This window comes from Equus quagga, chromosome 3 (assembly GCF_021613505.1).
Source record: "Equus quagga isolate Etosha38 chromosome 3, UCLA_HA_Equagga_1.0, whole genome shotgun sequence".
NCBI lineage: Eukaryota > Metazoa > Chordata > Mammalia > Perissodactyla > Equidae > Equus > Equus quagga.
Genome location: NC_060269.1, coordinates 97,748,146 through 97,774,488, shown reverse-complemented (window position 1 = coordinate 97,774,488; position 26,343 = coordinate 97,748,146). Strand labels below are relative to the sequence as shown.

The 26,343-nt window shown below is 38.7% G+C and overlaps 2 protein-coding genes across 2 annotated transcripts; both read left to right on the top strand.

The window, feature by feature from the left end:
* The first annotated feature begins 12,274 nt into the window (after window positions 1–12,274).
* On the top strand, window positions 12,275–14,440 carry LOC124237335 (growth-regulated protein homolog gamma-like). The gene is made up of 4 exons (XM_046656866.1): window positions 12,275–12,544; window positions 12,640–12,763; window positions 12,882–12,965; window positions 13,758–14,440. Exons 1-4 carry the CDS (start codon window positions 12,427–12,429, stop codon window positions 13,771–13,773), a joined length of 342 nt encoding a protein of 113 aa, XP_046512822.1. The 5' UTR covers window positions 12,275–12,426; the 3' UTR covers window positions 13,774–14,440.
* A 9,144-nt stretch (window positions 14,441–23,584) lies between these two features.
* LOC124237356 (growth-regulated protein homolog gamma-like) lies at window positions 23,585–25,463 on the top strand. The gene is made up of 4 exons (XM_046656908.1): window positions 23,585–24,015; window positions 24,111–24,234; window positions 24,342–24,425; window positions 24,745–25,463. The coding sequence occupies exons 1-4, from the start codon at window positions 23,916–23,918 to the stop codon at window positions 24,758–24,760; spliced, it is 324 nt and encodes a 107-aa protein (XP_046512864.1). The 5' UTR covers window positions 23,585–23,915; the 3' UTR covers window positions 24,761–25,463.
* The last annotated feature ends 880 nt before the right edge of the window (window positions 25,464–26,343 follow it).

The window sequence follows — 26,343 nt, the reverse complement described above, 5'->3', positions numbered from 1 at the left end:
TGCATAAATCTCCTGGGACCTTTGCACTACCAAGGGGTGTGATCAGAGAGCCACAGTGATGACTGATATTAAATAATTTTCTTTTTGGTGGGATAGGGTCAAATTTAATCTGTTTTTAAAAAAATAAAGAAATTGAAATTTTCCCACACACTCAAGTTTATGGAGCAAAATTGCAAACTCACTACCCAATGTTTGAAAACTCAAGAAAAATATTTGGAGGACAGCAGAGATTAAACTTCAATAAGGGTAGATTGATAGTTTAGAATTTAAAACAAAGCCACTGACTTTGCTTTTTTTTTATTGTAATTATCATACAACAGAGATAACAGAGATAACTACCTCTTCTCTCATAAAGATTTGCCTATTTTCCATCTATTTTTACTTAAGCTAAAGGAAAAAAACCTATAAAGATGTGACAGAAAAAGATTATACCCTAGATAAACATATTGTTACAGAAATTCCTCTGTAATCCAAAGATTTTCTATTTGTGTCCAATGACTAACTTATGTATAATTACATTTAATTTAACAAAATCCTATAACAGAAACAAAGAATATCATCATATTTTTTATCTTATGGAATTAAAATTTGTCCTGAAAGATTCAAAGCATACTTCAGGCTCAAAGGTAGAGTTTTCAGAAGAGTATTGCCTCAGTGGTGGGGTCAAATTAATCCTCACCTAAAGGGTATTTTGAACCCACACTAACAAAGTTTAAAATCAAGCCTTGAAAGTATCAAACTTATCCCAAGTAACCTAACTACATTCCAGAACAAAGTGAAAAAATATTTAAAGTAATATAAAAGATATAATTTAAAAAATCATATCCAACATAAAATTCACAATATTTGACATCCAATCAAAACTTACAAAATATGCAAAGAAGCAGGAAAATATCACTATAATCAGGAGAGGAGAAACTGTTACAGGAATGGCACAGATGATAGATTAGTAGAGGAGAATGTTAAAACAGTTATAATTCATATAAGCCATATGTTCAAGAAAATAGAGGAAAGGAAGAGCATAATGAAGAGAGAAATGGAAGAAATAAAAACACCCAAGTCAAACATTTAGAGATTAAAAATACTATAGCTGAAATGAAAAGTACACTGGATTACTTATCATCAGATTAAACATTGCAGAAGAAAAAATTACTGAACTTGAAGACTAGCATTAGAAACTATCCAAAATGGATCGCTGAAAGGAAAGACTTTAAAAAATGAAGATACCATCAGCGAACTGTGGGACAATATCATGCAGCCTAACATACATAGATCTGGAGTCTCAGAAAATGGTGGAGGTGATGAGAAGCCAGAAAAAATACTTGAAAAAATGAGAACCAAAAATCTTCCACATATGTAGAAAATTATATCCAAGAAGCTCAGTAATCCTCAAGCAGAAAAAACATGGAGAAAATAAAACCAAGACACATTATAATCAAATTGACCACACACACACACCCACACCCCCCCCCAATAAAACAGTGACAAAGAGTACATTTTAAAGAAGCTAGAGGATAAAAACCACACTACAAACAGAAGAACAAAGGTAAGAATGAAAGCAGGCTTCTCATCAGAAAACATGCAGCCCAGGAGACAATGAAATACCATCTTTCAAACTCTGAAAGGTACTTAATAACCTAAAATTCTAAACTAAAAAAAAAAATTTTTTAATGGCAGAATGAAAATTTTTTCAGACATATAAAAGATGAAGAAGGTTCATCACCAGCAGACCAGCAATGTTACAAGAAGTGCTGCAGGCAGAAGTAAAATACTAGATAGAAACTTGGATCTTTACAAAAAGTAAAGAACATCTGGAATAGGAAAAGATATTTTTGTTATTTGTCTGTCTAAAAAAATTGACTGTTTAAGGCAAAAATAGCAACAATATATTGCAGAGTTTATAACATATGAAGAAGTAAAATGTATGACAACAATAGCACAAAGGCAGGGAGAGGGAAATGGAAGTATGCTGTTGTAAGATTATTACATTATATGTAAAGTCATCTTATATTAAGATAGACACTGATAAATCCTAGAGCAATTAAAAAAAGATAGCTAATAGGCAATGATAGGAAGTGAAACAATAAAATAATACTAATTAATTCAAAAGGTGGCAAGCAGGAAAAGAATTAAAAAGAAAAGAAAATAGATGAGACAAATAGGAAAAAATAGCATGATGGCAAATAGAAACCCAATCATATTGAGAATCATATTAAACGTAAATGGAATAAATACTGAAATTAAAGGCTGAGCTTATCAGACTGTTTAAAAAAGCAAAATCCAAACATATGCTATCTACAAAAACTCACTTTAAATATGAAGACCCCAAACAGTTTAAAAATAAAAGGATTGAAGAAAATTTACCATATTAGCAGTAATCAAAGTAAAACTAAATGCCTATATATGTAGGTTTTAGAGGAAGAAATGTTGCTAGGAAAAAAGAGAGTTGTTTAATAATGGTGAATTATCAATTATTCAAAAGGACATGACTATCTTAAATGGGTATTATGGTTGTAAAAACCATATTTTTGTCAAAAGTCATCAAATTTTACACTTAAAATTTGCCAATTTCATAATATATAAACAAAATTTCAGTAAAGCTGACCAAAAAATCCACAATCCATTGATCATAGTGCCTTTCACATTCAGTGTTGTATTTGTCCTCTGTCTTTTTGAACAGCTAAATGAACTTAATGCTAGATGGGGCCTATAGTATCTCATCAGTTTGATTTCCATTCTGAGCATCAGAACACTACTGCTGGTTAAGCAATGAGTGTTGCAGTCATCAACTCCTACAGTTCTCCCCATAGAACTTTCAGATATTTATCCAGTGTCTCTATCATTTTCCCCAGGATAGACCCACACCATTCATTTCAAAAAATATTCTATAGAGGGCATCTTGCTTTGTGTCAGAAATGGTGCTATGTACTAGGATTCAAAAATGAGTCTCTGCCTGTGCTCGTAGGCTAATAAACTTCCAACCTAATGCTGCAAATGTCTGCATGAATTAGGAACAAAGCACAATGAGAAGAGGGAGAAGAGAATGATTTACTCTGTCTGAGTGACTTTGCAAAAGCATAATCATAAACGGTACCATCTTTTAAGTACTTATTAGATGCCAAGAATCATCTCTAATCTTCCCAGTAACTCTCCAAGGTCGGAATTGTAAAATATTCCCACTTTACAATTGAAGAAGCAAACTCAAAAATCTTAAGGGACTTGCTCAAGGTTACACATGTAAGAGGCAGAGAAAGTCTGGCTGATTCCCGACCCCTTGATCTTTCTACCATATCGTGCTCCTCGTACAGGCAAATGATCTCTAAGTAGTTTCTTCATAGAGGTACCAACATATGAGCTTGCCCTTGAAAAAGAGAGTTGGAATTGACTAGTAGTCGAGGGAAGAACAGAACTGCAGACAGAGGGAGAAATGAGTGCAAACACACTAAACACACTCTAATGTGTTTGGAGAAGAGTTTATCATTCTGTATAGATGGAATATATGCAGAGAGGCAGGAGAGTAAGTTGGAAAGAGAGTAGACAATAATTTTATAATTATAAAACTAATTTTATAATTAAAAAAATTATAATAAGACAATAAAGAGTTTTGCCCTCTTTTTGAATTTCCACCTTATATTTCACCTTCAACAGCACAAGAATTATCTTGCTAAAATACAAATACAACAATGTCACTCATATGTACAAACACTCAAGGTTTCATTTTTGCCCCCATGTAAGGTCCAAATTTCTTGGCATGCATGGCGCACATGCCTTGTTTTCCTAATCTTTGAAATGGATATATTTTGAATATCTATTTCTTGGGCTACTGAAGGAGATTTTATACACACACACACACACACACACACACAATCTCAGCCCTATTCTATATATAAAAACATAAATGGTATGTTTTTACTAAATGTTAGTGGTTATTAATAATTATAATTATGTCATTATTATTATTGCTATTCTTTGTGCTATCATACAGAGTCTGGTGGGTTGAGTCAGACATTTAACAAAGATATTTTAGTGAAAATAAGCAAGGAGTGTTGAAATTGAAATACAAGTACCTCAATTGACATTTTAAAAAATTAACACATTAGGAAGTGGGGTGTCAGTAACAAAATATTATGGTTTTACTTTTTTCTTTATTTCCCTTTTGATGCCTGCCACAGCTAACATACTTAGTTGGATACAATAGTCAGCAAATATGTGCCAACTGGTCAAAGAACCAAAACAAACTTTTCTCCATGTTTATCTTTCTTTCAGTTGAACTCTGCTGAGAACATTGTGAAGCTGTCACCCTTATCAACAAGAGCATCAGAAGCAGGCAGTCCTGTCGGGAAAAGCACAGGTTGTACGGCAACTTACTGTAGCTCCCTATTGTGCAAACTTTCAAGGAGTGATGAAATGAAAATGGCATTACTTCAACTTATTTTTTAACTGGAAATTCTCAGCAGATAATATCTTCAGACTAGGAACTTATTATATTGTCACAACCTTGGTCGATGAAACAAAACCATTGAAGGGATATTTTTGCTTGTAGAAGTTCTTTTTCTACATCTTGAGCATCACGGGTTTAATTTTACACAGTTACTCATGTATATAAGAAACAAAAGCTTCACAAAATAATGCTTAAGCTAATTATATGTGATGCATTATAGTATTATCTTTTTTTTTCTATCCTATCACATTTAATTCCACGTATTTTTAAATACTAGTTACAACCCACACAATTGATTTTATGGCCTACAAATGCAACGTGACTTGTAGTCTAAAAGTATTTCTCCAGTCTGTTATGACAGAGCCACGCTTTGACAGTCCGTTTGGAGTCTACATCCTTATTAGCGCCTTCAAAGATACTTGGAGAGTCGGTAGGGGTAGAATACTTAGAGCAGCTAGGCTCTTTGCACACCCTGCCTATCATCTACATCTTTCCATCTGATTATCAGATCCTGACCAAGTATTGGAAGTCTCTGGGAACTCCATGGGATGAAGCATTTGGGGTTGAGTTGGCACAATAGGTAGGAGGATTTCTGGGCTGTCGACACTCCGGGGGCTAGTAGCTGTCATCAGTCCTACATTTCTGTTAGGTTCCTGGTACAAACTAGGTTGAATATTTTTAAAAATGCATTGTTTCCAGGAGGGCTTAAAATATTGTACTCAACAGACTTAAGATTTACATAGTGTCTTTCTCCCCCAATCCTTCTTTCCTTGTCCATAGAAAGACTGGCTTTGAACCAATGAGCTCCTGAGTTAGACAGTCTTGGGTTTGAATTTTAACTCCACCTGTAAGATCTTCTACCCTAGTTTCCTCATTTATAAAATGAGAATATGAAAATCAACCTCATAGCATTCTTAAAGTTATTAAAATGACTGTGTGAAACCTCAGGCACTGCATCTCACCTAGAATTGGAAACTAACAATAGTACTCTCCTTCTCTTCCCTTGTTGCTTTACCCCCAGAACACATATCATTTTCAAACAGCAGTGGCCACAATCCCTGAGCTAACAAGCAACCCACCAAGGACACTATAGACAAGCAAGAATTGTGCTTTGGCAGAAGCACCATCTAAAACTGTAAAAAAATTTAGCACAATGAATAGAAATTTTGTTTTCCAAAAAACCAAATAAGAAAGCCTGCAAAGTTTGTCAACCACTATGTTTATTAGACTGTAAAGTATACCGAGAACCTGGTGATTGAGAGGCTGTCTTAACTTTCTCTTTAGTAAAAAAAATAAGAAATAAACATAGTCTGTAATCACGTCAATTATTTATTTCTTCACTGGGTCAGACACAGCAAGGAGATTGTACCAGTGTCCAGTTTTGTGTGGGTGGCAGCAAAACTTGAAAGCAAAGGAGTCACCAAGCATAAATGGAGTTAGGACTATCCTGACTTAATTATCAACAGTGTTAGCTAATTTGTCTTCTATTAGGTGATTCCAAATTTGGCACCCATCTGTCATAACTGGGTCTCATGATTCTTTAACCTGCTCTACTTCAGAACCTGTAAATGACACACTAGCTCAGTTAGCCACAAGCAGGACCTCGCCTTTGACATCATTAGCTTCAAATGGTGCCACAAGATTACAGATACTGAAAAGCCCTTCTGAGACCACAACCTTTTGTCCTTGTAACTCTTCTACTCTCGAACTTACACTGAGCATGCTTGAACATGCTGAACATCCCATAGGGACCTGTAAGTCCCTCCAAGAACCCCCCATCACCACCTTTTTTTCAGTGTATCATCCCTTATCCTGTTTCATTCACCTTCCAACTCAGCCTGGACTCGCAAATTACTCTCCACATAGTTTACACGAGGCTAATCCTCATTCTTGCTCACTCCCACTCTTTTTCCCTGTTTTTGTCCCTGAACTACAAAATATTGCTGAAGAGATGAAACTGTGTGAATTGGTATCAGTGTAATTTAACGCTTCCTAGTCTTAGGGGAGCTTTCCCTGATATTTTATAATCCTTTTGTTCATTAAAGTCAACTACCTTTGGACTTTCACAAACCGTTCTCCCAAATCCCTGCCATTTCCCTCAAACACCCGGTCCTGTCATTGGCCCTGGCCACTCAGTAGACAACCTGTCATCCTACTTTACTATGATGACCTCTAAACTCACCCCTCTTCATCCTCAAAATCTCTCTGGATCTTCACATTTTTCTTCTTCTACTTTCTTGAAATTGAAGAATATTAACCCCTCCCTGACCTCATTTGCAAAGTATAAAGAGTCAATGAAATTGATTACTTAACCTCAGCTATGGAAGTACAAATTCATGCATGACTTATTTCCTTTACTTTTAACAAGTATTCTTAATTTTAGTTATTATTTCATTATTTTTTCTTTAATTAGCAACATTTTATATAAAATTTACTTTCCAGCACATTTTACAAATGTGAACTGATTCGATTTTCATAATAATCCTATGAGAACTGTTTTCAAGACTTTAAAAGGAGTAAAAATGTCTAGGTTGGCTGGGCTGGTGGGATGCAGAAAGGAAAATAAATGAAGCAGACACAAGGAGAAAAGCTGCAATGAGAGATTGCATCTTACAGAAAGAAGAAACTCTATTCCTGATTTTCTGTTTCTCAAATTTCAGTTCCATGTAATAACTGTTGCTATTTCTTGCCCTGGCCATATTTTGACTTCTTTCTTTGCCTTCTGTATGTACTAGGTTTTAATAAATAAAAGTTTTAATTCCCTGTAACCAAACAGTAATACATGCAACACACACACATGCTTTGTATGTCTCTAAAAATATATAAACGCAAGTAAACAGAATCAAGAAGAGTAAAACAAAAAATAAAAGTATTTCTGATGAAAAAACATGTGAGGGTGTAGTGAAAAACATTGGAAAATATACTATGGACAACTTGATTCAAAAATCAAGTGATTGATTCTTTATCCATAATTGTTCTAGGCAAAATCTGTATTGTGAAACCCTATGTGTGACACATTTATTTGTGGTTTATATACTCATCTATCGACTTCCTAAATTTCGCATCCATAAAACTAAAGTCATCACGATGTTTTCATTCTCTGAAAACATCTTCTTATAACATAGACTATTTCCATGAGGAAGTTTCCCCTTTCCCCCTGCTTACTTCTCTTTTGTAAATCTGTCATATCACCATTTCTTCCTGTTACATTATATGATCCTGGTAGCATTTGTTTAACCAGGACAACTTCCATAAATATTTAAGAAACAATTCTAGAAAGTAGAGATGAAAACCTAATTTAAAGAAATTTTTTAAATCCTTTGAAAATTTTCCAAAGCCAATAGTTTTGAATGTTACTTAGTGTAACTTGAAATGATTTTAAATAATTGCAAATTGCTAAAATCATCAGAATATTTACTACAGGTACAACAACAACGGAAGTTACCTAGCATACAGGAGGGAATGTATTGGTTAGATATTAAAGAATGTCAAAAGTTTGGCTTCTATCCAATTTTGCATCTCTTTTAAAACCTGTCATAGAACTTTATAAAAGTCAGGGCTTAGTAAAGATCTACCAAAATGAATATCCACTATATTCTCGTTTTCTTCCATATCCTGGGCCTTTTATTGACTCAGACCCTCCCACATCCCACTTAGTAAACGGTGGATTTGTGCACATAGGGTCATTGCATCACCTTGAGAAGGATTTTAAGAGCATTCCAGTGGAAGGTCCACATATGGCCTTCAGTCCTGCCTCACTCTCCTGCCTCCATCTCTCCCCTCTCCCTGCCTCATGGGTTAAGCTCCAGATATATGAACTGCTGGCTGCTCCCAGTAGACACAATGCTCATTCTAACCTCAATGCCTTTGCTCATCTGGTCATCTCCTTCTGGAATATTTCCCCCATCCTTTAATCTCCCTGTTTACTTTGGAAAGTATCATTCATCCTTTAAGACTCAATTCAAGGGGCATTTCCCACAAAGAGGCTTCTCTGAAGTTCTCTTAGAGTTCAGCCCACTCCTTTGAGAAACAAGGTTAGTTGTCCTATCTCTGGGCTCCTATCATATCCTAGGCATACTCTTCATGGGATTTACCAGGCTGCATCATGATTTTCTGTAGATATATCTGCCTCTCTTATTAGACTGAAAGTTTGGTGGCAGTGGAACACATCTTATACCTTTTTGCATTCCTAGAACCTAACTTGATTCCAAATTCATAAATCTTAACGCAAAAGTTAATAGTTGGAGAAAGGAAGGGAAGAAAAGATTTAAATAGTGAAGAAGTCCATCTGTTAGAAAGATAACTTTAGCATTGACATGAAAGACAGAAGGCATTTTTCATGACTCTTTTACTGTGAGTGATGGAAACACAACTCAAATTGGTTTAAAAAGAAAAGAGACTCAATTGCTATATAACAATAAAATCAATGGATTAGGTAGGGCAAAGCTAGATTCAGGTGCTCAAACAAGGGCTCCAGTAATCCTATGCCTGTGTAGGCCAGTTCCGTGCTTTCCTCTGTGACAGCTCCATTCTCAGGCAGGCTCTTCTCAAGTAACCGCAAGACTCCAAGTTTCCATCTTACCAGTTTGGCAATCTCAACAAGGAGCAAGAACCTCTCAATTCCCTTTGTTCCTGCACAAGTGGCTTCGTCACTAAATTGGCCAATCGTAAGTCATTGCTAAATATGCGACTTTATATTTAATCACTCTGAACCCATATTGGCCTGGGCAAGAGCACAGGCAGGAAGGAGGGATCAACGCTGCCTTAATGTCACAAACTTCACCTCTTGAGCTCTGAATTGAAGTCATCTTACCTTAATCCCATGGACTGATAAAGGCAGAAGTGAAGATTTCCAGAGGAAATCCAGGGTTCTGTTTTAAGAAGGTGGAAGGGTGGTGCCAGACAGGTGGAAACAGCAGATGCAGTAGAGATCGGATGGGAAAGTTAACTCTGATGCTCAATTGGGTGCTCTTAGACAGAGGGATAAGAGATCTTGGGATCCAGTAAGAAGTTCAGTCATCTTCATTTTCTCCCTTCAGACCAGAACCATTAAACAACAAACTATAGCTGTTAGGAAATGGATGGGGAGGGGGTGGTAGTTTTGTCAGCAAAGCTCTCAAGGCAAACCAGGATAAACCAAAGCCACACCACTCATTTTTGGGGCCACTTGGCAAGGTCAATGCTCAGCATGGAACAGCGACCCTAGATTTTGCAGGTATATGACATTGTATTAGTCAAATCTGAAAGATATAATAAAAATTTATAGAGTAGAATGGAATTTCGTAAACTGAGCTTCTATTTTAGAGATAACGTCATTGGGTTAGTGATTGCATAGGTGTACATCTTGTGCAAATAAAAGTGGCATTCGTGTTAAAACAGGAAGCAATTTGTTTATAATGTTGGGCTTCATAACACTGGTGCTCTTAAAATTTTCTGAGGCTTCGTATGGGGCTGTCATAAATTAAATAATGAAAAGTGGTACATTATGAAAGAAAAAGAAACCCTTTCTACTTCCTTCCTGAAAGCAAATGATTTTGATTAAACAAGTTCTAGGAGTCACATTATAGATAATTCTACAAATAATAGCTTCATTCTTGACATATGTCATCATTTTGGTTGATACTGTAGATAAGCTGAAATTCTACTTTTCCGCAGTATTCATTCACGTCAAAACTTTGGGTTGGGTCTGGCAATCATTATAGCTAATCCTTTTTACTGTTGGGGCAGCCAGCTGTCAAAGCCCAAGGCAGAGAGAGTCATTTCTTAAATATTTTCCCATAAATGGATTGGGGAGAATTTTACTCTTATTCCCATTTTATACGGGAAGTAATTGAAATTAAAATTTCAAACAAACAATGAATTTTTAAAATCTATTCAAAGATCGCCAGAGAATAAAGATGTACCCTCCTTTCAAAATTCCTGATGCTGAAAATGTAAAAGATAAATTAAAAAATGTTTCCTTGAAAAATTTTTTTTTCCTGTTTACATAAGGATTCACCATAGAGTGTTTCTGTTTAGGTAAGTGTCTTAATCAGTTCCGGCTACTATAACAATATACCATACACCGGGTGATTTAAATAACAAGTCAAATTCTAGAGGCTGGGAAATCCAAGATGAAGGTGTCTGCACATTCAGTATCTGGTGACAACCCTCTTCCTGGATTGCAGATAGTCGCCCTCTTGCTGCTTCTTCACATGGCAGAGAGAGAGAAGCAGCTCTCTGGGTGCCTCTTCTGATAGAGGCACTAATCCCATTATGAGGACCCCCCTCACGACCTTATGTAAACCTGATTGCCTCCCAAAGGCCCCATCACCTAATACCATCTCAATGGGGTACAGGGCTCAAATGTATGAATTCTGGGGAGACACAAATATTTATCTATAATAACAAGGTTTTAAAACACTACTTCTATTTTGTTTCTTTAGCAAATATTACGTAGTATTTAACATGTGCTGCTGTTTTACAAATGTTAATGCACCTAATACTCATAATAACCCTGTGAAGTGGGCACTTTTATTAGCTCTCTTTTACAGAGGGAAAACAAGAGCAGAGAGAGATTAAATAAATTGCCGGTGGTCAGATGGTCATGCGGCAAGTAAGTGTGTGGCTGAGATTTCAGTCCTGCCAGTCTTCCCAAACTCTCTGTTCCTGAGGCTTCTTGTTCTTAAGGTGGACCCACCTCCTCTTCTCTCAGCACTGGCCCAACATCACACACATCCCTGAGGCCTGCATCTACCCTGGAGAACCAACTTCAACCAACTACAGTTTAATCCAAAAAGGGATATTGAAGCCGATGGTGGAAAGTGATTTACCTAGTGAGAAGGCTCCAGCTACACAGATTTTGAAATGCTTGATTGCCATTCTTAGAGAACTAAAGCACGTTGATAGTTATTTCTCAAGAGAGAATCAATCCCAGGAGGCAGGAAATTCAGACCATGTGGAGTGGAAAATGCCAGGAATCTGGTATTTATACATTTCAAAAAACACTTCTGTTTGCTGCTTAGAGGAGTAAAGGCAAGAGTTGCCAGGTATTGGCTCTCTGGTGGCTATGATTCTTTCTGTCCATGGACAGTACTAGAAAGGTGGGCCTCCTGACCCAACACCGCCTCTCACAGTTCCAGAATGAGTGTCATGAATGAAAACACAGCCTCTTATACAATAAAAAGTTGCTGCTCCAAGAATTGCTAGAGTTTGGGAAGTCTCAGAATTTCAAAGAAAGTAAGGATGAAAGAGTACAGCACTGTGTCCTAAAATAAACAGTAACCTGTGGCCGTGGTTTGTCCCCTCACCCTACCACCCATCCCAACGCAGAAAAACATGGCACTAAGTGTGATTTATTTGAGATCATAAAACACTAGGAACAAGACACATGTTCTTACATGTAATCTGAGATGACAGATGTATTTTTAAAGAGTGAGCTTATTTCATAAATGAATAAAATCTGCAAAACCCAAATGAAAGAGAAAAGAGGATCGATAGGCTGCCATTCTCGCCTCAACTTTTTCAATCTCAGCAACTGAGATGTCTTTAAGAAAAGTAACCGTCTTCCTTAAAGATGTGGAGCAGTCCCTACATCAGTCTAACGAGTCTGACCCTCCTCGCCTGGCGACCAGGGGTCACTCGGCTCCCACGGTCCCCCCTCGCAGACAGAGCTCCAGGATGGCTGCGACTCACTCCCTCTTTGGGGATTTCGGGCGGGAAGTGAACAGTCTCGAGTCCCCGCAGTTACAGTCACGCGAGAGAGGACATGCGGTGGGGCGGCACCCTCGGGTCTCCCAACTCCGCTCCACCCAGGGGCGGGGCCGCACCCGGGAGAGACCTGGAGGTCCGGGAATTTCCCTGGCCTGGGGCTGTGAGCTCTCCCGCCCCGATCGTGGATAAAAGGGGTGCGCCGGGCTCGGGGAGCCACAGAGCTCGCTCCGCCAGCAATCCTGCTAGCTCTCCCGCTCCAGGCCCCGCCGCCCCGACCGTCTGAGCTGAGCCCCATGGCCCGCGCCGCCACCGCCACCGCCACCGCCACCGCCACCGCCTCCTGCGCTCCCCGGCTCCTCCGGGCTGCGCTGCTGCTCCTGCTCCTGGTCGCCGCCACCCGGCGCGCGGCAGGTGAGACCTCGCGCCCTGGGGTTCCAAGGGCTGGACAGGGATCGGGTGGGCCCATCGGGGGACAGTCACGCTAACCGAGTCCTTTCTCCCTGCAGGGGCGCCCGTGGTCAGTGAACTGCGCTGCCAGTGCTTGCAGACCGTGCAGGGGATTCACCAAAAGAACATCCAGAGCGTGAAGGTGACGCCGGCGGGCTCCCACTGCGCCCAAACCGAAGTCATGTAAGTGCCACCACGAGCCGCCGCTGCTACCGTCCTTGTCACCTCCACCGTCCCGATGCCCCCCACTCTACCTGATCCCCACTTCCTGCCTCACGTGCATTTTTCCTTCTCTCTGCAGAGCCACTCTCAAAAATGGACAGAAAGCTTGCCTCAACCCCGCAGCCCCCATGGTTAAGAAAATGATCGATAGGATGCTAAACAAGTGAGTTATGGTTTTTATTCACACGTGTGACAAGAACCATTGGTCACAAATGCTGGTATCCGCCTCTTGAAAATTATATCAGAGAAACCCAGGGTTTAGCTGAAGAACTGAAAATCATTATTTTACAATTAAATTTGCTACTGAAGTCATTAATCTGCTCTAACGCCAGAAGTGTATTTCCGATGCCCTCCATCCCCATCTCTCCATCTCCATTTAAATGAGTGTGGGTAAACATGTATTTCTGAAAGATTATGTAGCTTTAGCCAATGATGCTAAAATGGCTCCTACCCATTAAGGAACAACAATGTTTACCCCAGTCCCTAATGGGCTTCAGACTTGACAAGTGGAACTCTTGCTTTTGGGCAGCATGGGCCTCTAAATCTCAGTGGTGAGGAGCAAGGAGTTTGCAGTGAGACCTCCCTGAGTTCAAGTCTAGGATCCCTGTGAGAGTTTTTAATCCTTTCTTCCTTAGCAAAGTGGGGTAGATAATAGTAGCTATTCCATGTGTTTGTTATATGAGGCTTAACCGAGGTCATGCATGTAAATCTTTAACCCAACGTGGCAGTCAGTGAGCTTTTTCAAGCTAATAATAGATTTGACTCCACAGCCCCACTTTTTCGCAAAGGAAGAGCAAGTTCTCTGCCATACAGGGCAATAGGTAGAGCGGGACCTTCTCTGGATGCAGGGCTGGGCCAAGGATTTGCATGCAGAAATCCTTTCAGCCTAGGGGCCAGTGTGAGAAAAAAAACAGCTTTCCTCAGTGCCTGTAACATAACCTTGTTCTCATTACAGAGGCAGCACCAACTGACCTTGAGAGAAGAAAGAAGCTCTTTGGTGGCGATTCCTGAAAAGTGGTCCCTGCCCTTATTGGCACTGAAAACGAAGAAGAGAACAATTGTCTTATGGCAACACTTAGAAAGGGTTTAGTGTGTTTGACTATTTTGTGTGAGAATTCTATTTATATATGTATGTATGTATTTATTTTTCAAAGCTTGTATTTTAATATTTTATATGTTAGTATTTAAAAATGAGAATATGTTTAATCAAATATAATCAGTCCTGATTGCTATTTAATTTGAAGATGATGGGTTTTAAGTGTCTCATTAAACTGATACATATCAGGAGAGCACTGAGTGCCAGGCACTGTGATGGAGGTGGGGGGTGTGGGGTGGGAGAGGGGGCTCCAAGCAATTAGACAGCAAGATCACTATTAGAGTCAGACAAAGTGTGTGCACATCTTTTTTTGTATTTGTTTAAAAGCAGGTCAGTTGCTATTTATTGAAATTATTTCACATTATGTGGTCAACATTTTTATGTTGAAGCTTCCCTTAGACATTTTATGTCTTGCTTGTAGGGCATAATGCCTGGTTTGATATTCATTATGCAATGTTTCTCTATCTTGGAACAGAGAAGTTAAAACTGCTGTTATATTTTTACAAGTGACATGAAAATAAAAGTTTTGTAAAAAATAACATGCTTGGGTTTTGTTTTATTCTTTATGATCTTTAGTTCCTCATGGCTGCCCAAGGTATTGCACAAACTGTAGGTCATGCCTAACTTTACACCTGCTCCGGACTGTTACTTCCCATACATTTCTCGTACTTAGGAAGGAGTGTTTGACACACTGCCCTCCCCAACCATCTTAAGAATCCCAGTTTTATGTAAAATATTGCTGACCAGTTCATTATTCAAAATTACTTCTTTATAAACTTGAATTTTTATCAGTATTTTAACAAGGGATCCCACAAATATTTTTAGTAAGTGGTTTTCAAACAATTATGCAAATAAATTCTGTTCCTTTTATTGAGGCAGGGAGCAAAAGGCAGAAAAGTGGATTCTTCCTCAGAACTCAAACAATTTATGCTATTTAAAACAGCAATAATAATGATCTATGGAGATACACACTGGAAAGTAAAATAATGACAAAAATAGCATAAAGGACAGGTAGGGAGATAGAGGGGTTTAGAATATGTTTCTTCAATTGTTGGAGAAAATATTAACTTAAGAAAATTGTAATATAGCAAGAATATATATATTGTAATTGCTGGGATAACCACTAAGAAGGAAATGCAAAACTTTGGATTTAAAAATCAAAAAGGAGGGGCCGGCCCAGTGGCGCAGCGGTTAAGTTCACACATTCCACTTTGGTGGCCCAGGGTTCACCGGTTTGGATCATGGGTGCAGACATGGCACCGCTTGGCAAGCCATGCTGTGGCAGGCATCCCACATATCAAGCGGAGGAAGATGGGCACAAATGTTAGCTCAGAGCCAGTCTTCCTCAGCAAAAAGAGGAAGATTGGTGGCAGATGTTAGCTCAGGGCTAATCTTCCTCAAAAAAAAAAAAGTGAAAAAGGTGATAAAATGGAATAAAAGAAAATATCCAAATAACACAAAAGAAGGCAGAAATGAAGGAGTAAAGGAACAAAATAACAGGAAAGCAGGGGAAAGGACAAATCTTCCTTACAGAAGAATGCCTAATAATTTAAGTAGAATCTCTCTCCTCTTGAAGATGGAGCTTAATTCCCCTCCCCACGTGAGTATGGCCTGGGTTTTGCGACTTACTTCTGAAGAAGAGATTAGGAAAAGGGAAAAACTATAATATTACAGTGGAGAAATCTGGCAGATACCATCTTAACCAAAAGACTAATTATTATCACCAGTTATGTCGTGTGAATATCATGCATTCCTTCCACATGGTATGATGAGAAGGGCACTTCATCTCTATGATAGTCTTCTGGAAAACTTATATGCCCAGTATAATCAGGAGAAAATCATCATAAAAAGCAAATTCAGGAACAGTCTACAAAATATCTAACAAGTATTCCTCAAAATTGTGTCAGAGTCGTGAAAAACAAAACAAAGCTGAGAATCCATCACAGATCAGAGAAGACAAGGAGAAGTGATGACTAAATGCAATGTGGTATTCAGGATTAGATCGTGGAATAGAAAACGGACAGCAATGAAAACTGGTGATGTCTAAATCAAGTTTAGTTAACATAATGTACCAGAGCTAATTTCTTAGTTTTGACAAATGTACAATAATTATGTAAGATGTCAACATTAGATGATACTGGGCAAAAGAGCCAAAGGAACTTTCTGTACCATATTAACAAATTTTTCGTAAATCTAAAATTATTACAAATTTAAAGTTTATTTAAAAAAAGAAAGGCTATATAGAATAGCAAGATAGTAGACTTAAATCCAACTATACTAAGAATTAGAGTAAATTTAAACGGAATAAACAGTCTAAATAAAACTCAAAAGTTATCAGACTGTATAAATAAGACAGAAAATCTATACTGCTTAAAAAGGACACACTTTAAATATTAGAACACAACTTGAAATTAAAAGAATTGAAAGTTTTATATATATTAATAAGATATAACAAGTGTTGGAGAGGCTGTGGAGAAAAAGAAACCCTCAAACACTGCTGGTGGGAATGCAAACTGGTGCAGCCACTAGGAAAACAGTATGGAGATTTCTCAAAAAATTAAAAATAGAACTACTATATGATCCAGCTATTCCACTTCTCAGTATTAACCCAAAGAACATGAAAACACTAATTTGAAAAGATATATGCACCCCTATTTTCATTGCAGCATTATTCACAATAGCCAAGACCTGGAAGCAACCCAAGCACCCATCCACAGATGAATGGTTAAAGAAGATGTGGTATATATATATACAATGGAATACTATTCAGTCATAAAAAAGACAAAACTGTGCTATTTGCGACAACATGGATGGACCTTGAGGGTATCATGTTAAGTGAAATAATTCAGATGGAGAAAGACAATTACCATGTGGCTTCACTCTTATGTGGAAAATAAACAAACAGAAACATAGATACAGAGGACAGATTGGTGGTTATCAGAGGGGAAGGGGATGGGGGAGGGCAAAAGGAGTAAAGGGGCACATGTTTTTGGTCATGGATTGTAACTAGACGTCTGGTGGTAAACATAATGCCAACAATACAGAAGTCAAAATATAACCATGTACACCTGAAATTTTATAATGTTATAAACTAATGTGACCTCAATAAAATAAATAAGTGAATAAATAAATAAATAAAAAGAAAGTGTTATATCATACAAAAACTAACTGAAAGAAATCTGGCATGGATATATTAATTACTTATTAATAATTATTAATCTATTATTAATATAAATTATTAATATATTAGTTAATACCTGACATATTAATTAAGGTCTAATTAATATATTAAGCCTTAAGGAAAGAAGCAGTCAGAGATAAAGAAGGCTGATTCAAAGTAAAGAGAGGGCAATTTTACAAATGACAAAATAATTCTAAAATTTTATGAACTTAGTAAAATACTATCAAATTACATAAAGCAAAATGGAGAGAAATTAAAAAGAGCGCTAGATGAAAACGTAATCATTGTTAAAGATTCTGACAACTGTTTCAATGTTGAATAGGCAAAGCAGTAAAGAATCAATAACAGTATAGAAGAGTTAAGCAACAGATCAACAAATTGGCCTGAGTGACATACACGGACACTTCACCCAACAACTGCATAAATCACACAGGGAATATTTTCTAAAAGAGACCATATATGGGCCATAAAGAACATATTCACAAATTTCAAAATGTTGAAACATTACAGAGGACATTCTTTGGTCATCAAGGTTTTTATGATGACTTGCAATTTTTCTAGCTGGAAAATGTATCCATACAGTGTGTAATATGGTTGCTGTGGTTAATAACTCATCTCAACTTCCTAAATTTTGCTTCCATAATACAGGAAGCATCAAACAGGGTCATCATGTTGTTTTCATCCGTTACAACCATATTTCCATAGAGACATTTCCTCATTTCCTTTATTTATTTCTTGACATATTCTTTTGTAATTTTGGCATTCCTGTATTTGTTTGGTTTATATCATATATAAGATAATTTAATTATTCTTTACTGCTTCCACAAAAGTTTAAAAAATAATCTTAAGAAAATGGAAATACAAAGTTTATATCGAAATCCATTCTTTTAGAAGCCTTGGAATAATGCCAAAATCTAATATAGTGAATGGTGCTCACTGTTAATTGAAATGTCTTTAAATAATTATAGATTGCTGAATTCATCAAGACGGCTTTACTACGGGAACAGAAGAAAAGACTAGCTGCATTGCAGAAGGAAGTATGCAGGTTAGATATGGAAGAAGAGCAACACATTTGGAGTTTCAGTTTTATCCACTATGTGTTTTTTGCAAAACTGACCACAGTCTCTTGTATGTTGTGTGTGCATAATAAATGTCGTTTGAATTTTATATCTATTTTCCTCTCATTTTCTGGACATGCCCTGAATCTTTAGGTTACTCCAGACTTCCCCATGGTAGACTGCCAATAAAGGTCACAGTGTAGTCTGTGCAAGAGGGCCATGGAAACACCTTGAGATACACGCAAGAGGCTTGCCAGAGGAGGTAACATACAAACTGGGTCCTGACAGACAAGCAGGATCTTAGGGGCACATGGCCTCCAGTGTCCCAGCCCTGCCACCTCCTCCTGCCTCATTCTCTCCTCTCTCCCTACTGACAGAGTGAGCACCAGCTATATGAGCTTCTTGCTACTCCTAGCCTCATCCTGCTCTTTCCAATAGCCACGGCTTTGCTCACTTGGCCCTCTCTTGGAATGTCCTCTGCCCCTCAGTGCTCTCATTTACCTGGGAAATTCCTCCTCATCTTTAAGATTCACATGAGTGAGCACCTCTTTCAAGAAAACTTCTCTGACAATCTCTCACAAACCCGCTCTCTAAGAGTTGGATTAGGTGCCCCTCCTTGCTCCTAACACCTCAGGAATGATTTACAGTGGTATTTACCACACTTAAAAAAAACCTGATACATTTATACATTATAATATGACTGCCATAGGCAATAATTAGCACCTCTATCATGTCACATAATTATCATTTCTTTTTAGTGGTTGGAATAATTAAGATCTGGTCTCTTAACAAGTCTGATGATTCTAATACAATATTGTTGTCTATATACATTTCACTGTGCATTAGATCTCTATGATTTATTTACTACTCATTGCAAGTTTGTACCCTTAAATAGCATCTGCCCTACCCTCCCACCCTCATCCCCCGGTAATCACCATTTTACTGTTTGTTTTTATGCTTTTGGCTTTTTTAGATTTCACATACAAATGACATCATACAGTACTTGTCTTTCTCTGTCTGACCTATCTCTCTTAGCATAATGTCCTCAAGGTCCATCCATGTTGTCACAAATGGCAGGATGTTCTTCTTTCTCATGGCTGAATAATACTCTATTGTGTACGTATCTTTGTGTATATATATATATAGTGTCTGTATGTATATATATATATCACCATCTTCTTTATCCATTCATCTGTTGATGGGCGCTTAGGTTGTTTCTATATCTTGGGTATTGTGAATAATACTGCAACCAACATGGGAGTACACATATCTCTTTGATATCCTGTTTTCATTTCCTTGGTGTATATACCCAGAAGTGGAATTGCTGGATCATATGGTAGATCTATTTTTAATTTTTCACCAGGCTTTTCTAAAATTTTCTATTTGTACATTCATCTCCCCAATTGCATTGAGAATTAGAGGATAGCAGAGTCTATCTTATTCCTCCTTGTATCCCTGACACCTAACTTCGATCACACCTTGTAAATGCTGAGGAAATGATCAATGAAAATGCTGAAACAATTAAAGAAAGAAAGGAGTTAAATTCAAGTTGAAATGCCTTCTAGTTAGAAAGATAACTCTAGCAGTAAGTGGAGTCAGCAACAAAAATCCAACTCAAATTGGCTTGATGAAAAGGAAAATCACTTGACCTATCAAATAGAAAGTCTGATGAGCAGATGAGACAAAGCTGCTTGCTGCAGTTCAAAAATTCCCTTCGGTCTCTCTCCAGCTCAGGCTGCTTTTCTCCGTGCTGGCTTCATTTCAGGCAAGCTCTCCTCAAGCATTGGCAAAGCCCCAAGCTTCTGTTCTACCAGATATAACTCAGCAGGAAGCAACGGCTTGTTTTTCCAACTATTTTCTGACAAAAAGGACTCCAGGGAATTTTTCTGACTTGGCCAGGCTTAGGTCACTTGCCCAACCCAAGAGTGGCTAGGGATTGGACTCAAACTGGAAAAACTGACCAATACTACTTTGGGTCATCAGCCCACTCCTGGAGCTTTGAAACAGAGTCACTCTGCCTGCATTGCCCAGACTGGGAGAAAGAAGAGACGGTTCCCAAAGGAAAACCAAGGTTCTGTAACCAGAAGAAGGAAGAGGAACTCAAGCCAGGCAGAAATGACAAATGTCCTAGAGACTGGACCAGGTAGATGACATTGACCTTGGACAAACTGTTCTGAACTGAAGAAGTGGATGGATCCAGGGATTGAATGCCACATTCAGGCATCTTCATTCTTCTTCCCTCAGAGCCAGAGACATTCTACCAGAAGCAGTGATTGTAATAAAATAGGGTTGGCAGTTGTGACAGCACAATTTCCCAAGGCCAGAATGGGGACTGCAGCACTGCACTGCCCATTCCTGCGGCTCCATTGTCTCAGGATGCAGCAGCAACTCTGAATTTTAAAGGCAGATTAGACTGTGTCAATCAAATCTGCAAGATGCAGTAAATACGGTAGCTCAAAATGGGATCTAGCAACCAACGCTTTTATTTTAGGGATGGCTCTATTTTAAGATTGGTAATTGCAATAGTTTAAAGTTCGGGCATATAAATCTGTCATTCAGCTCATAAAATGAATAATTAGCTAGGGAAGACACTTGTTAAAACAAGAAAGAATTGGATTATTTTAGTAGGCTTCGGAACACCACTGCTTTTTAAATTTTCTGAAAAATAAATATGAGGCTTTTAGGAATTATGAGAATTAATATGTCATGAGGTAGGAAAACACCTTTCTTTTGTAAGATGTGTGTCAAGAAAGTCTTAGACATGAAGTTATAGATAATTCTACAAATATGAGGCTGCTTCTTGAAATGCTTCATCCTTTCGGCTCCTACTGTAAATTTTTTGATGCTCTATTCATTCACCTTGAGTGTTCGTTTACACCAATACTTTGAGTTGGATCTGGAAAGCATTAGGGAAAACATTTTCTGTTTTCTTAAGTCATAAAAAGAGTAAAGTTCTGAGTAACCTCTTGATAATGCTGACGGCAAAATATTTCAGTTATTTAAACATGACGAAGTGCCCAAGCTGAGTCAGCAGAAAATTGTGACCTTTATTTCAGCAAATAAGTGCTGACTAAAATGCTCAGTTCCCCTCCTGGAAGCTCCCAGGGTGGAGTCTTCGTTCCCTCTGACCGGATTTGGGAGGTGAAGTCGACTGATTTGGAAAATCAGACAGACAGATGAATAGATATGGATTTTATTAAATTTAATTATATCATATTCATACCACAAAAGAAAACCCTTGCTGTTAGTGGAATAAAACACTAGAGACTTCTGAGTAGTTTGCTACTTTTACGCTTTAGAAAAGGTGAACTTGACCTATTCAAGCAGGAAGATAGCAAACATATTTAAACAAAACAAAACTGCCCTTCTGAAGTTGTCATTTGTCTCAGAAAAAAAAAATTATTGTGTAGTGGTTAAAGTTGCACTGCCTGGAACTCAAATTCTGAATTATATTAACTGCGAGACCTTGGCAAATTACTTAAATTCCCGGCCCGTGAGTTTCCTTGTGGAGAAAAAACCAGTAACCATTTCATGGGGCAGTTGAGCAGACTAAGTGGGTTTTATACATATATATGTCAGTTACTAGGGATGTTGAAGAAAAAGGAAAGATCTGCTAAGGTTTGCTCCTTGGACAAACATTAAAAAGTCTGAATAGCAATCTCTTCATGTTTTCTGTCTTTCATAAATTTTTTGTAATAAAAAGATATACATCTATAATGAGAAAAATAAAACTATATTTTTAACTTTCAAGGAACGGCTATTAGAGTAGATTTCTGAGCTACTGATTATTTCAAGAAAACACAGTATTTCCAACTAAGAATCCCAGAAAAACAAGCAGTGTCTATACAAATTCTCAACTACTACCGAGTTACTTGTATATTATAAACTTTAGGTCATCTTTCATTTCCTACTCCTTTTAAAGAAAAATTTTAATTCCTGTTCTTTTTCACAGGACTGTACTGATGAATACTGAAAAAAAAACTATAAAGACAAATCTTTATTTACAATATAGTCATTTATAATCTTTTCTAATAATTGAGATGGGACATCTTTACTTTTATTCACATTTTGTAGTAGAAAATACTAAAACTAGCTTTATAAAATTACCTGATAATTAAAATAGACAAAAATTCATTCTAAATTTTCTCTTGAGGAAAAAACTAATATAAACATTTTATATTGGAGGCGTTTATGGTTTTTGTGGGGGTTTTTTGCAAAACTTCTTTTCTCTTTGTACAAGGATTTTTATCCCAGGTGAGTTTTAACTTAGTAATATGGAAAAAGCAATTTCTATTTTATTTATTTAAAAATTATTTATAGCATGTAATGTGTGCTGGTGTCTTACAAATGTTAACACATTTATCCATGATAACCTAATTGAAGTGGATACTACCGTTTATCTCCATTTTACAGATGAAAAACTAAGGCATAGACAGGTTAAATGTCACGTACCCACAACTGGCAGAGCTGAAATTCCTCCCCTGGCACATCTATAGGTTCCGCCCCAGCGCACACACCTTTCCACTGGTCCCCCCATACCTGTCGCTCGTCTGCATCCAGAGTCACACCTACACCATCTGAAACCTACACATAATCCAATAAAGGACATTAAAACTGACGGTGAAAAAATGAGCTACTGAATGGCAAAGGCTCGAGTTAACAGCTTGAAATCTTTTATTAGAAATCAGTAGAAACAAAACATGATCGCAATTATTTCTCCAGAAAGGAAATCAAATCCCTAGAGGCAAGAAAGTCCATATAATATGAAAATGAATGAGATTTGTGTTCATTAAACAAGGAAGTGGGATTAGATTCGCGATCCAGCACTTTGACATGACACAGGAACACGCCTCTGCGGCTTAAATGAGCAAAGGGCGCTACTCCCACTAGCCATCAGATCTCATATGCCTATGACAATTTTTGTGCTTGGACAAAACTACAAACTGTAGACCCTGCGACTCAACGCAGCTTTCTCTCCCCTCAAAAACTCCAAAATGACCACCAGCCCCTTATTTCATGGATTAATCAACGCCCTCTACACCAAAAAGGTGGTACTCTGGATTTACTCGAGCTCTGGAAGTTCCAGAATTTCACAGAGGAAGTAAACTATGTAGGATTACGACACTTTATGCTAAATTAAACACAATTAAACTTTTGACCCTGCCCCTGTGAGATGACATAACACCAAATGTGAATTATTTGTTCTTGTAGAATACCAGGAACAAAGAGAACATTCTTATGTATAATCTAAGATGGCTGATGTATTTTTAACAGAGTGTATCTATGCAGACGTAAACAAAATCATCTCATCGTCAGAAGATATTTACGCGTACGTAATAAGTGAAAAATCCGTTCTCCCCGCCTTTCCCCACCTCTTCCCCGCCTTAATTCCCCCAATGCTGATAACTAACGTTCCTCAGGACGCCTGTCTCCGTAACAAGTGACACCGCCTCTTGCAAGGCGACTCATTCTCCCTTTGGGGATTTGGGGAGGAGAAGAGAGCAGTCCCGAGCCCGCGGAGTTAGAGTCACGCGATGAGGCGGCACCGGCGGGTCCCAGCACCCCGCCTCACCCAGGGGCGGGGCCGCGCTTCCTTCTGCACCCGGGGGAGACCGGGAGGTCCGGGAATTTCCCTGGCCCGGGGCTGTGAGCTCTGCAGCCCCATCGTGGATAAAAGGGGTGCGCCGAGGTCGGGGAGCCACAGAGCTCGCTCCGCCAGCAATCCCGCCAGCTCTCCTGCTCCAGGCCCCGCCGCCCCGACCGTCTGAGCTGAGCCCCATGGCCCGCGCCGCCACCGCCACCGCCTCCTGCGCTCCCCGGCTCCTCCGGGCCGGGCTGCTGCTCCTTCTCCTGGTCGCCGCCACCCGGCACGCGGCAGGTGAGACCTGGCGCCCTGGGGTTCCAAGGGCGGGACAGGGATCGGGTGGGCCCATCGGGGGACAGTCACGCTAACCGAGTCCGTTCTCCCTGCAGGGGCCCCCGTGGTCAGTGAACTGCGCTGCCAGTGCTTGCAGACCGTGAAGGGGATTCATCTCAAGAACATCCAGAGCGTGAAGGTGACGCCGGCGGGCTCCCACTGCGCCCAAACCGAAGTCATGTAAGTGCTGCCGCGCGCCGCCGCTGCTACTGTCCTTGTGACCTGTACCGTCCCGATGCCCCCAGCCCGACCTCCTACCTCACGTGCATTCTCCTTTCTCTCTGCAGAGCCACTCTCAAGAATGGACAGGAAACTTGTCTCAATCCTGAAGCCCCCATGGTTAAGAAAATGATCGAAAAGATGCTAAAGAAGTGAGTTTCCTGTAACCCCAGGGAAAGTACTTAATCACTGAATCGCAATAATATGGGGGAAATAATAATAACTACTTCACGGGGTTTGCTATGAGGCTTAAGGGATGTCATGCATGTACTTTTTGAGCATTATGCCCTGGCTTTTTGAAGCTAATAATACAGTTGTGACCACAGGCCCCTTATTCCTAATTAAACGGCATCAGGAGCCTGGCATTTTCTGCCACACAGGGCAGCAGTGGTATAAGTAGTACCATTAAATGCAGGGCTCTGCAGTCATTCTTTTTGAGTCCTGCTAACCGCAACCATTTTCTCATCACAGGGGCAGCGCCAACTAACCTGGAGAAAAGGAGGAAGTGTACTGGTTGCTGTTGGCAGCCTTAAAGAAGAGAAACAAATAGTTCTCGGGGTCACCTGGACTGTGTTTAATGTGTTTGTTTCTTATGAGAGTTCTTCTATTTATTTACATAAGTATTTATTTATTTATTTTTCAAAGCTTGTATATTAACATTCTAATATTTAAAGATTTGAATGTTTGCTGGTTCACTGTACTGTGTGAAAAGGTTATTTTCACGTTAAATCAAAGTTAGTTCACTCCTGACTATTAATTTACAGATCATGCATTTTCAATGTTGAAGAACATTTATTAAACTAATATTTTGGGGGAGGGGTTGAGGGGGGAGACCACGCTATATGTGCACTGTGATAAAGGCTGGGGATAAATAATGGGAGAGATCCAAGTAAATAGATCACTGTTCAGGCAGGGGAATGTATGTGTATATCTATTTTTGTACTGTTGAGAAGAATGTCAGTTGTTATTTATTGTAGCAATTTCAGTATGTGGTCAACATGTCTGATGTTGAAGCTTTAAAAACTACGATGTTCTAAATAGCCCTTGGACATTTTATGTCTTCCTTGTAAGGCATAATGCCTTGTTTAGTGTTAATTATGCAGTATTTCTCTATGTCTTGAAATAGAGAAGTTTAAATATTTATTGATGTATTTTTACAAATACCATGAAAATAAAGCTTTTCACAAACATTTCTTGCTTAGGTTTGTTTTTTACTTTTTGACTTTTTGTTCATTCTGAATACCCCAGTGCTGTAAATTTGTAGCAAACTGTAGATCATACTCATTTAAGACCTGCCACTAGCTGGCACTCCTCTTTGTTTCGCTGATGTTCATGAAGGCATCTTTGACGCTTTTTCAAAGTCCTTGTAGACCCCCACCCTGAATCCCTATTTTGCATAAAATATTCATTTTGTTCCAATATACCAACCTGTTATTCAATTGTAGCTCCTTAAAATTTTTCAAACGTTCATACATATTTTAAAAAGAGCTCTCATTGAAATCATTTTGTTAAATGGTTTTCCAAACAATTATGCATTTTTTTGCCACTTAATGAAGTTGGGAACTATATTGTAGTAAAGTGGATTCTTCCTCAGAACTCAAACAATTTGTACAATGGGGGGAAAAAAGAAAAGAAAAATTGAGTGGCTGAGTGCTGCATCTGTGTAAAGGTTTCACTGAGAAGGGCTTCATTTTCTAACCTTCATGGAGAGATAACAATCACCAAGTGTAATGCTGTTTCAATGCCTCACAGGTAGGGTGACAGTTTAAATGTTTTTGAGCCCATAAAATTGAATTTATCCATTGCCCCAGGATGACAGGAGCATGTCCAGCTTTCTCAATAGAAACAAAGGCTGTCATCTCATGATAAAGCTCTGAGTCACCTGGAAAGGAACACACTCCAAATCTGAAAAGAAGGAAAGATTGTGCACATGTGGGGAGGGCCAGCTAGGGTGTGTGCTTGGCTCTGATTCAGGACCTTTGCCTGGGCTCTTTTACAGCCCTCAGCAGGAGGAGGAAGGTGGGTACACGCCCGGGCTTGTTCTGAGCAACTGGGTAACTGCAGACAAGA

Bases quoted from the DNA above. Each gene is read 5' to 3' on its own strand.
- LOC124237335 (XM_046656866.1), top strand. From the start codon at position 12,427: ATGGCCCGCGCCGCCACCGCCACCGCCACCGCCACCGCCACCGCCTCC. The intron at 12,545-12,639 runs GTGAGACCTCGC...TTCTCCCTGCAG, and splicing joins CGCCACCCGGCGCGCGGCAG to GGGCGCCCGTGGTCAGTGAA. The intron at 12,764-12,881 runs GTAAGTGCCACC...TTCTCTCTGCAG, and splicing joins TGCGCCCAAACCGAAGTCAT to AGCCACTCTCAAAAATGGAC.
- LOC124237356 (XM_046656908.1), top strand. From the start codon at position 23,916: ATGGCCCGCGCCGCCACCGCCACCGCCTCCTGCGCTCCCCGGCTCCTC. The intron at 24,016-24,110 runs GTGAGACCTGGC...TTCTCCCTGCAG, and splicing joins CGCCACCCGGCACGCGGCAG to GGGCCCCCGTGGTCAGTGAA. The intron at 24,235-24,341 runs GTAAGTGCTGCC...TTCTCTCTGCAG, and splicing joins TGCGCCCAAACCGAAGTCAT to AGCCACTCTCAAGAATGGAC.